Genomic DNA, 12,089 nt, shown 5'->3' with positions numbered 1-12,089 from the left:
TGGCTCACTAGCTTCCAAACAAGGAATCACAACATCAGAAGAACAATCCCTTGCTGCAGTCAATACAGGATTATGGACGAACCTAGTGACATTTTAAACAGAACCAGAGTCCTAATTTTAGTCTCTGTAGCTTCAAAGGATAGTAAAGCTTCTTAAGAACCTAACCTTAATTAGAAGAGACAGACAAATCTTCTTAATCTAAGCCATCACCATTTCTCTTAATAATAAATTACTGTGATAGCATTTCACTTAACCCTGTGGTACTGGGACTAAGCAATCAATTCACATCCCCAGAGCTAGAATCTGTGTGGCTTCTCCATATGGGTAATCCACCAGCCTGTACTTTGCACTGTTTTATTCAAGACTGTGCTGGGAGAAGCATCCTCTATTTTAGACAGACATGTTTATACTAAGTGATTTCAGTGCTAATATTTCTAACTAGCTGAAATTACTCATTAAGCCACTGTCCAAAGTGCAGTTGCTACTGCTTTATAGAGCCAAAGTGAAATCAGCATTTATACCATTACCTTTTGTAATGAATGTTTCTTTTAAAAGCAATGTCTCAGATCAATACAAAGTATGAATTAAATAAATTCTTCTAGCAATGATGTGCAAACTTCTTTCAAAACTGATTAGACTGTATGGACATGGAAATCATAATCTCTTTAAAGAGATGTGCTATTTCACAAGCAAATTGGCAACTTATTTTTAAACACACTCAGAATGCCCTGTATTTTTGGGCTGTATTCCTGACATTTGGTTTTCATGACCAGCATGATGTGATATTTGGCAAAAGTATAACTGTGTGAGTGCTTGAGGAAAAAAAAGATATTTCCTTTCCTTATATTGCCAGGCTACCCTATGTATATGATATTGTTACCATTGTAGTATTTCACATATTCATAGTCTGTCAATTTAATAAGTGCTGTGATCTGGAACCAAACAATTCTGACCTTCAAACAAGCTAAAACAAACTACAGATGATAAGGTGAAGCAGACAAATCAGGATGTAAGGAGGAAAAAGTTAACAACAACGACCTTGCAAAAAGGGACTTGATAGCAGTAACACAAACCATCAGAAAATCTATTAGATCTCTTTGAGCCTGCAGGGGAAAATTAGACCAGCAGAATGTAATCACCCACTTTAGAACTTGACCAGGATGTAGAGGTTAACATTTTTGTGCCTGAAAACGCAGCAAAAGGTTTTCAGTGCCAATTTGTACTCTGAGGCCAAAGACAAATCTTCTTCTGACTTCTGTGGATGAAGGCAGTGCCATCCAAATAGGCAAATTAGCCAAAAATTTTATCCCCATTCTAATCTTTGCAAGATATTAATTTATTACACAAACCGTCACAAGTCAATAGATGTTTCCTTGGAAGAATTTAATCTACTCTTTATGCCTAAATATGAAAGGTACACTGAGGTGAGGCTAACCATCATTTTGCCACAAACATCCACCTATTTGTCATATCTCTTTTTAAATAATTTTATTTTATGTTGGTACCTTTTGTTTTGTCATATGTGCAAGATTTCGTCCAAACAGTAATTTGGCTTTATTAGATTTGGCAATCTCATTTAGTAAAATGTAAGGAAGCAACTTGGCTTTTGTCAAAACTTTATTTTCACTTTTGCTGCCTTGTGAGCTGTATAAAGACAACAAAAGAGCTAAAACCTATTACTTTTGTAGGGAAACTAACTTTCCCTTATCAAACACAGTTATGTGAATTAAACGTCCTCAAGGGGAACTGGGCATCTGGATTCCTAGCTAAGTGACAGGCCTTTGCATGCAAGCCTGTCAGAAGAAGCTTACAGAGGAGCTTGTTCAGCTCTAGAATCTGTTTCTATGGCATGAAGGTCTTAATCTATTACCTGGATGTTGATGAAAAAACAGATGAAAAAGGGAGATCATAGGACACAGCAGTGAATAATATGATAAGGACGGAGAAATCCGTTTAGGGTTTGAAAATATAGGGTCAAGTTTGTTTCTGGTGTACTTTTAAAGGCACAAAGCAAGAACACGTATGTCCCATTTGGGCATATGTGAAGAACAACTGGAAATGAGAAGGCTGGCAAAAAGTTTGCATATAAACACAACACAACAACAACAAAGGATTAACCTTTTAGTAGGAACTGAGCATTCTGTGAACTGAAAAGGCTTCTGTCAAACTAGAAATGTCTTTCAGTTTTTACTGCCTGGAAGATGTTCTTGTAAATGTCTTGACTTTTTCTGACTGAACATCCAGTTCTGCTTTATTGCTTTATCTGTATATTGCAAAGTACCTAGCTGGAAAATTAGCCAGCTTTTAAATTGCTGGAGGGTGTAAACAGATGTAGATTTTGTAAACAGTTATGTCTGAGAACGATATTGCTTATTTATGGTTTGGACATAAATGCCCATCACAGCCCCACTCCTTGAAGTGACTAATTGATTTTGACACGAGAGAGCCAGAGACAGGCCACATAAGTAGACAGATCTGAGAGGCTGCTAACCTCAGTCACTAACCTCACCAAGAGAGTGCGAGTGTAGGCTTGTACCAACAGCAAGTGAGAGGGGACTTAGAGTGTAAACTTTTCGATTTGCACCACTATATTCAGAAAAAGTTGCCTACACATAACAGTATGTATAAGCTGGTGCAAACCCACTGCACATGAAGGCATGTGAAGCTGGCTACCACTACACTGTGTGGAAGTATCTGAGACTCTATCTGTCGCTCTCAATGGCAACTTTGGAGACCAGGAATTGTTTCTTCTAGTGCTGCCTTGAAGAACATACCAATAAAGCTACACATAAATCTATAAAAATGTGGTCTTTAACTAACTTTCAGTAGATACAGTATTTTTCTTAGCCTTCTGTCCTTTTCATCTGTTGTACTCCAACTTCTTAGCTATGGCTAGCAGTCTAATTTAGGCTTCAGGTGCTGCCTGGTAGTCTAAAAACACCTCCTGTAAATACATGACCAAAAGCCAGAGGACCCAATCCTGCTTTAGTATAGCCAAGGGCAAAACATCTTGTATTAGTGGCAGCAAGATGAAAAGAGGAAAAAAAAATCCTTTTTTGTAGAAAGGACTTAGTCAGAGGACCTCAGGTGCTATTCTGCGAGGTGCCAAACAATCCACTTTGAAATCTAAGCTGACCGCCAGGAAAGATGGAATCTTGAAGTGACATTTACCTTGAGTGTTGGAGGGCTAATAGACTGATCTTAGGGGCTGAAAGGGAGTCCATAGCAGACATTAGCAAGAAAGACTTACTGATTCTTAAAGATATTTTAGAATGAAAAGCAGCTAAAAAATACATTTTTAGTCAGCATCCATTTACTTGACATGAGGTGTTGGACAATGGGGAATTAACATATCAAGTAATGCAATTTCTGACCACTTCTAGGTAAGGACTTCAACCTGGATAAAATCAGCTGGTCTATCTTACCTCTTGATTTTCCTCTGTGGTTCCACCCAAAGATTAATAACTTACCATAACACATTGTTTGAAGTGTCTTATGCTTAGCAGTAGTCCAGTGATGAATTTGTGTCTTTACATCTTTATGACACAAGAGTTTAGAAACCTCATCAAAAGAGAATAAGAATTCATTGAAAACTAGAGTTAAATTAAAACACATATAATATCTGGGTAAGACAAATGCTTTTTTAATGACAGATGTTCCAAATACTCTAGGAAAAGTTCATGAAGCCTACCTCAGAATTTGCCAATGAATAAATCAAACTTGGAATACAGAATTAGGGGGCTAAAAATAGGGCTAATGCAAACATTTGGATGGAGCCATAGTTTTGAAATCATCAGTGATAGTTCCTAAGTAAACTTACAGAATTTCTGAACAGTGTGTCCTGAGCCTAGCAGTACACTGATGTGAAATGGTGAAGACAGAACACTTTCTGTAGTCACAGGTAGAGAAGGAATGGACACAGTTTAGCATCAGTCTCACTGCCTACAACTTCTTGACTTCTCTGAGTTGTGGTGGCAGGAATGGTGTTTGGCACAAACCTGATCAGAGCCAGAATCACCTCTTTGCATTCTGTGGGAGGTACGTCTAGGAAGATACTTTACTGATCTCCTTTATGCATTTTAATATTATATAATTCTAAATGTGAATGTAAAGACATTTTTTAAATTGAAAATAATCCTAGTATGCATATAGATTAAATATTTCATCTACAGAATAATTTCCAAGTAGAAATAGGAATATAGGGCTTGGTTTTTTAGAGGCACAAGATTATTGCATAGTACATACGTATGAAACTGATTCTGGGTCTTCACAGACAGTTTGGGATCAATGAAATAAGTCTCCCTTGCTTGTGAGCATCTACACTTACATACTCTAAAATAATCAGTTTTCACGTAAAGATCACAATCTTTTTTTCGGGGATCTGGGGAGACTGGAGGCCCTCACTGTATACTTTTTTTAAGTGTCTAAGTTAAACCCTGGGCTTCTTGTGTATATAATGTGTCTCAGAGCCAATACAGTAACCATTTAATATATTTAAAGTCAGTTATTGATACTTGCTATCATTAATCACAACACTATTTTTTTTACCTGAAAATACAAGCATAATAACTGGAAAAAAATCTGTACAATTGCTAATTACTTCGCTTAAGTACAACATACTATATTTCAATGCTGTTTGTCCATAAAATACTGATAAATTTTGGCTACATGAAAAGTTGGAAGAGTCTGAAAAGAGCACATTTTTGAAAGATATAGTTTAAAATTAATTTAAATTGCAACCTGGTTTATTCACATGTATTCCACATACAAATTTTATACTCTGACTCATTGTACACTTGCTATTATAATTTCATTAAATATGAAATTCAACTGTCTGAAATATGGCATGGAAATTTATGGGTTTATAATTTGAAGAAACACTTAAAACGATGTTTTAAAAGTCTGTTCAAATAAAGTAGACAGGCGGGACCAAATCTGTCAATAAGGGAGTTGCCTTGTTGCTAAAGCATGACTGTTCCTTAGGATGATTCTGACATGGCACAGCTGTAATGATACAGCCTTTGTTACAAGATATTTTTTCACCCTCTAATGTAAATATGTTTATTTTACTTTCCATTGAGAAACATGCATTTTAATCAAGAGGAGAATTAGCTAGACTATTGCAAATTGTTCAGCACTCAAGGGACATAAAATTTCATTCCTCTAGAGAGTCAGTGCTGGGAAATCATAAACCTCTCATGGGTTGGACCAGTCCTTTAAAATATTTAATCTTTGAAAGAAAGAGTTGAGATCTGAATTGAATAGTGTTGCTATGTGCCTCTCTGTAGCAAATTTCATGAGCTGAGTGGTAAGGCTGTTAAAAAAAGATGTAGCTTTACTACAAAATCTATGGACATTGTTCCTCAAATACACAAGACGTTATTGATGCCAATAGAAAAGCTCAGCACCCTACAGAATCAGACTTACAGGGCCAAATTCTGACTTCCTATCTACTTCATAGGGACCCTACCTGCAAATTTCAGAGGAAAATATTACACTATCTACAGTAAGTTCGCAAACAGATACTCTTTCAATAGAAATGTATAAAAACATCTCACTAGATAACTGCATTCAAAGAAAAGTGGTGCTATGTTTATTCTTGCTAAGCTTCTATGCCTTGTTGCCTCCAACCTGGCTGACGTCAGATCCCTAGGACCTCGCAGAATATCTGTCTACAACAGAGAGCTACTGCACCATTTCATGCATCTTTCATTAAAAGTTCATTCTACAAGACAGCATAACTGACTGGTGACCTAGAAGCAAATCTAATACATCTAATATATCAAGTGCTTCAAAGATTAAAACTTCAAAGACATGCCGTCTACTGCTGCAGTTCCAGAAATAGTAGGACAGTAGAACTCAAGAATCATAGTAGTATTTCTCTTTTATGTTTATTGGCATATGTCCTTTTTTTAGGCATTATGTAATTCTCTGCAATGAAGAAGCCTCATTCCAGACATAGGAACTGGGAATGAAGAGTCAAATTTTGTGCTGATACTGAGGTTAAAAGATAGCCTCACAACACATGTAAAAGAACCTGAGTAGTCTTTACACTACCTTCTGCAGGTGCCAAAGTAAAATGAAGTCCCAATTTAAAAATGAAGAGCTATATTTTAGCATATAGTGTCCAGGTTTCCCAAAGTCTCTCCGCAGCTTCTCAAGTACCTAATCCTAATGTAGCCAACGCTGCCATGTTTCGCCTATTGTTAATAAGTACTCTAAAGCTAGTTTTTGAGTCCTAAGAATGTCACAGTTGTACCTTTGTTTGTATCAAAGTGATATCCAAAGCTTCTGATCTCAATTCTGCTGCTGACTGGCTGAGAAAGTCTAAGTGCCTTCTTTCACCACATCACTGAGGATGATGCCATTTGTCATCACTAGTGATCGATGTTAGACATAAATGGTAAATTACCATTATTGTTATGCTTCTGGAATTTCCATCTAAAAAATTTCTGAATTGGTAATGTTTGTGGAGCATGTGCCAAAACATCCATAGAAGAAGGCTGTTTTTATTTTAGAAACTGCAAACCGTAATGCAGGAACTTGCTTAAAAGCACATTAGAGAGCAGTAGAGAAGAAATTAGGAAAGCAGTTTCTTAACTGAAAGTGATTAATCCCAGGCTGTAATTACTACAGACATCTTTCTAATGTTTGGAGCTTGGTGCTGTTTTCTAAATAACAGTACTCAGTATAAATCTATGAATAAATAACATACTTAAAAATGTTTTCCAGAATCATGTGAACTGTGTTAAATGAAGACTTACAGTGGTAATAATTTTGCACCTTCTATTCCTTTACCCTTGCTAGAAAATAAAAATAGGTTGAGGTACTTTGAATTTTTGTCAGTGAAATTCTGTCATAGGTAAATGTTTCTAACTCCAGAAGATGGCAGGAGACTGAGCCCTGATATTTTGGACCACAACCTGACCAACTCTGTATTACTATTTTTCATGAAAGCAAATAACCTTCTCATCAGAATTAGCTAATTACTTGAGAGAAATTAAATCAGCTTGAATGTAAAAAAAAAACGACCAGCAGGGAACAGGGTAAATACTAGATACTTCTGTATGAAGCCAAAGAGATGAATGATTTAATACTTATTTAATCGATAATGAGATTAAGAGAAATACGTAAAAACCTACCTGTACAAGCTGGACAAATGCTGCATTCAGAACAGTCTAAAATCTTCTGTATTTTTGCCCAGTATTGATTGTTCAGATCATCGTAGTTGTGAAAGTCACATTAAACATACTCAGGACTTGCTTGGATTTCTGTTTCTTGTTTTTTCTCTCTTTCTCTTTCTTTCTCTCCTTATGTCTTCTCACTGTCTTTCGCTCTTTCTTTCTCTTTCTTCCTTTCTCTCTTTCTACTGCTTTGTTTATATCTCGTAACCAAGCACTGTGTGGTCTGGCAAGTGGCTAAGCAAGTAAACAATAAGGTTCCTTCTCATGATTGCAGGCCAAACCTAGAAGCTCCTGGTTTGAAGCTGAGGGTGACATCATGTCTGCTGAATTTACACTTCTTCCTTTCCTTTCCTTTTTTTTTTTTCTTTTCTTTTTTTTTTTTTTTTTTATATTTCACCCACCAGGTAAGAAGAGTCAGCTTTTAGGAAGTGGCTCAATTTAAATCTCTGAGTCTGTCAACATATAAGAACTCAATTGGATTACCTGACGTACACGGGAGCATTAGCTCTAAAGCCCTGTAGACTGATGTTACTTTCAGCCCCCTGCCAATCCCGAGAGAAGCAGTATACCAAAGCAAAGATTGATGGTCCAAGGAGCTGTGTGTGTCTTTTATAAGCAACAAAATCCTTCAGACTCAATAAATAATGCAGACAAGGTTCTGATGAGTCTCTCTGGCAGAAGAAATAACTGAAAGAAGGGAATCTTTTTTTTAAAGTATTTCTCAATCTGAAAAAAATCTGGTTAATTATTGCGGGGTGAAGCTGTGCTTAGAGTAGAGCAAAGAGGGCTAGTGGGATGCTGCGGGACAGCTGTGAGCTGGGCATAAGAAAATGAAGAAAAAAAAGTCTTAGCAAAAAAGAAAAAATTCTGTTGGACTTACTCAATGAGGTTTTCACATTAATTGTTCCTCTACTGTGCCCTATTTCTCTTGGCATTCTGTTTTATTCCTTTATTCTTTCTACTTTCAAACCAGCTTTCTTCTTGTTTGAGCTAAATAGAGGTCCCTCTGTCTCCAAAAAGTCTGAATTCATTAATTTACTTCCATATGTTAAAAAAACAAACAATGCCCGCCCCCCAAAAGACCCAAAACAAAAATCAAAACAAACAAAAAAAAACCAGAAGAAATCATCAACATGTATATTAGGTACTGAAATGGCAAATATCCACTATTATGATAGTATTCAGACGGAGCTGACAGGGTTTTATTTTTAAAGAAGACCCTAAAAGATTGGATGACACAACAGAATATATGGTATCATACAAAAGGCCAAAAACTACGATGATAAAATATTCATTTTAGGCTACCATCTCTTTTTCTGTCCATGTCTATGGTAGATACAAGTCAAGATTATTTTACCCTCAGAAGCTGAAGTCATCATCACTCTAGATCCTCATACTGTTTGATTCATCAGCTGACAAGCAGCCATGTTCTTCTTTGTGTTTTGTCCTTCCTTTGACTCAAAGACTGGCTCCACTCCAGATTCTTTTCCTCCGTAAGTACTCTTCTGGGGAGTAGTTGGAAGATTCTTCACTTTCTCCTTCCAGCTTTGTTTAAGCATTCGACAAAGGTGCATTTGTTTACTCTTTCTCCCTATGTTTTGTCCATGAGCAATGTGATTTGCAAATACAATTTCAGCCACAGTATTTATGTCAATGTCTCACAGATGCCTCCACGGTAGATTTCTCTTTTCATGTCCAAGTGAAAATCTTGCATTGTCTCTCTTTGTCTAACTTTGTGCAACTAGTCACTAATGTTAAACATAGCCAAAAAAAGCAGTCCTCTTACTTCCATAATTCTCACTCCTTTTTCTCTTTCTCAGTCGCTGTGAATGATGTCACTGTTATCCCTGGCCCATATCCTAGGATTCATGTCCAGTTTGGTCTTCTTCCTAGGTCAACCCTTCTGCTATATCTGGATCTTGACATGTGCTTCTGGATAAAATTTATAAGCTATGGTCTTGTTTAAACAAAATTCATTCAGGCTTTCATAATCTCAATTGCTGAAAATCCCTCTCTCCTGACACTGACAAATGCAGTATTGCCTTATCCAAAATATCACTGAAAACATCCATTTTGCTGTATTCTCACACTAAGCACATCACCCATCTTTTTGTATCCCTTCACTGGTCCTTTTTCTTTATAGCAGCAAAATAAATCTATTTTTTTTTCTTAATACGGTCCTGGTCCAGAAGATGTAAATCTGGTCTGAAGGGCAGTTTGCCAGGTATGCAGGCAGGAATAAAAGTAAGTAGAAAAGTCTCACATCTGAAATGTTTCAAACAGAACATTTTGGTATCAGCAACACAACACTTACTGATAAAACTTACCGACTGTCCAGTAACAACTATTTTTGCTCTGATCACTAGAACTGATATAGCCCTTCATTTTTTCAGATTAATGGTTCCAAATACTACAGATCAGCAAAAAGTTGTTGATGATAAAAAGAAGCTCTGAGCATTGGTGCACCTTAAGATCCATTCAGCCTGATTGCCCAGGAGAAAGCCTACACAGAATTCTGTGGCTGTTCCTTCCCAAGGTAATGAGTGGGACGGAGAGATAAAGTTATTTGGAGTGGTGAATTTGTAGCTACCAGATTTGATTTAAGAAGATGTGGAGTTAATAGGGCATGTGGCTTGTTGAATAATTTTGCTAGAAATAATGTGTTGTGTGACTATGCTCCTATTGGGTCAGGTAGAATTGTTGATTTGATTAACTAATCAAAGCTCCTAAATACTTCCTAAATGCTCCATTGCTTTCAGAAGACTCAATCAGTCTTCTCATGAAATCATGGGCCCAATGCAAACCTGTGGTAGTTCTGTTGGTGTAAGTAATGGTTCCGGATTTGTGAACTCAAATTCTCACCATTCCTTCTCTATTCTAAATAGTTATTGAAAGCAGCTGTTTTAGAAATGTGTTCACATCATACTGGTCTGAACCAAAGTGGTATTTCAGACTTATAAATTCAAAACAGAAGGTATGATATCTTCAGTTGCATTCATTCAACTCACCTGTTGAATCCTTTACTGTATACACTGATGACATGTATATAATTGTGACAATGTTTATGTAACTAGATCACTATGAAAGAAGGTTAACAAGATAAAAGACTATTTATCCCAGTGAAGGAACTGCTGAATGAAGGCTTAGAATCTCCCTTATGTTCTGTCCAGCTTTCTGAGAACTGGCAAGGGTTAGAATCCAATTATTCTCTGACATTAATGCCTTTTCATCCCACAGAAGCTGAAGTGTGGGAAGCTCTTAAAGTTTACATAAAGGTGAGGATTACTGTATACCTCTCAGCTGATGGTCATACAAGCAGGTTGTCAAAACTACAACCACAGGTCAGGCATGGAGTTTCTATTAAGGAGAGAAGACTAGCAGTGCTACTGTTAAGTTATAACTGTTTTAAGTTCGGAGTCCCATGGAGTGTGTCATAAACTGTTTAAGCTGTCAGAGCTAAAAGGAGATCACTTGAGTTTTCAGAAAAATCAGGGAATATCCCTTTCAGTTTTAAATCAGCTCAGGTCATATAACAGGATCTAAGCACTTCTTCTGATAGTGAACTTCCATGCAGCATTCCTATGCTCAGTATATATACAAATTAAAGAGTCATTTCCATGCGGTTTCTAAGCAGATTGGAATTGGTCCAGTCATCTATATTTAGATTAGCCAAGTAACATAGGGATGTGAGTCTATGATCTTGTTCTGGTTTTTGAGGTCGGGGTATTTCACAGCTGCAGGGTAGTATTCCACAATGAAGATATGTGTGCAGACACCAAACTAGCACAAAGAGGTACAGTTTCACCCAATGGGAATCCTTTGCTACTGCAGTTAACCCTTTTATTCTGTCTAGTGTGGTTTGCTTAGTGCTAAGTCACAGTATTGTGCAGTATAGGCATAACATACACTATTAATTATTTTCAAAATTCTTTGGTTAGTTCATAATATAATACCAAGTTAAAGGAGATAAAGTTAAATTGTCTATATTCCTCTATCTGCCATTTAGCTCACAGTCCCCGCATTCAGTTGTTTTCCAAAACTACATTCAGAAGTTATTAGGTTATGTATTGGGATCATTATATGGAATGCTAGACATTTAGACAAGATGTCACGTAACTTTTCCTAAATTTGCCCATGCAAAATTTCATTTGAGTAGTGGTATAAGAAACACTCTATCCTGCGTTAATAGCAGTGTATAGAAATATGAGGCATGTTATAACATAAACACTGGTTTCTAATAGTTAAACTACATTTCTCTCAAACAATTTCCATTCGGCTGAGAATCTCTAGTGATTGTGCATACTTTGCTGCCTAATTACTCAATATACCTATTAATATAAATTGGCTGTACACAGAATCATGGCAGCTCTGAAAGAACTTCGCAGGATCAGCAAGAAAGAGGTTAATAGCATTAACAACATTTCAGAGAATACAGTTTCTTGATTCGACATACAGAAATGATATCTTTACTGAACTTCAGTACCCCTTAGCTATTTGCATAGTCTTACCTTCATGTTCATGTTCATAACCTGTCGCATGGTGCCCCATGGTGGCTGCTTTCTTCCTGATACATTTCCTAAAGCCGGGAAGTTCTCAATTCGTCTTAGTTATTACTGAAAAAATACATACCCCAGTTCATGATTATTCGCTAACAGGCGAAATTCAAGTGTAAAACAACATTTGGCAACTAGTGGCTGTTTCAAGTTCTATTCAAAGAGGGAGTATAAGTCCCTCCAGCTAGTTACTTGCAGTTGATTTCATAGTACTTTTTATGACATAATTACTTTCAAGACATTATTACTTTTAATACATAATTAAATTTTAAAAGATCTAGCTGTTACAGTGTTTCTTTTCTTAGGTTCCTTTTGCTATATTCATTATTAAAATGAAACTTTTTGACAAGAG

At 36.5% G+C, this 12,089-nt stretch overlaps 1 protein-coding gene across 7 annotated transcripts in view; it reads right to left on the bottom strand.

The window, feature by feature from the left end:
• FRMPD2 (FERM and PDZ domain containing 2) overlaps window positions 1-7,522 on the bottom strand; it is a 75,230-nt gene extending 67,708 nt beyond the window's left edge. For 2 of the 7 annotated variants that reach the window (XM_054071621.1, XM_054071622.1), the window contains exon 1: window positions 7,143-7,522. Coding sequence is in view for 5 of the 7 variants with exons in the window: in XM_054071624.1 (XP_053927599.1) it covers window positions 3,471-3,480 (10 nt within the window). In the remaining 2 variants the exon portion in view is untranslated. Of the gene's footprint in view, window positions 1-3,470; window positions 3,540-7,142 lie in introns of those variants that run through there. The other 5 variants (XM_054071625.1, XM_054071626.1, XM_054071620.1 and 2 more) reach the window with 3 other exon arrangements.
• Between the last annotated feature and the right edge of the window lie 4,567 nt (window positions 7,523-12,089).

This window comes from Cuculus canorus, chromosome 7, assembly GCF_017976375.1.
Source record: "Cuculus canorus isolate bCucCan1 chromosome 7, bCucCan1.pri, whole genome shotgun sequence".
In the NCBI taxonomy this organism is placed as follows: domain Eukaryota; kingdom Metazoa; phylum Chordata; class Aves; order Cuculiformes; family Cuculidae; genus Cuculus; species Cuculus canorus.
This window is presented reverse-complemented; position numbering and strand designations above follow the sequence as displayed.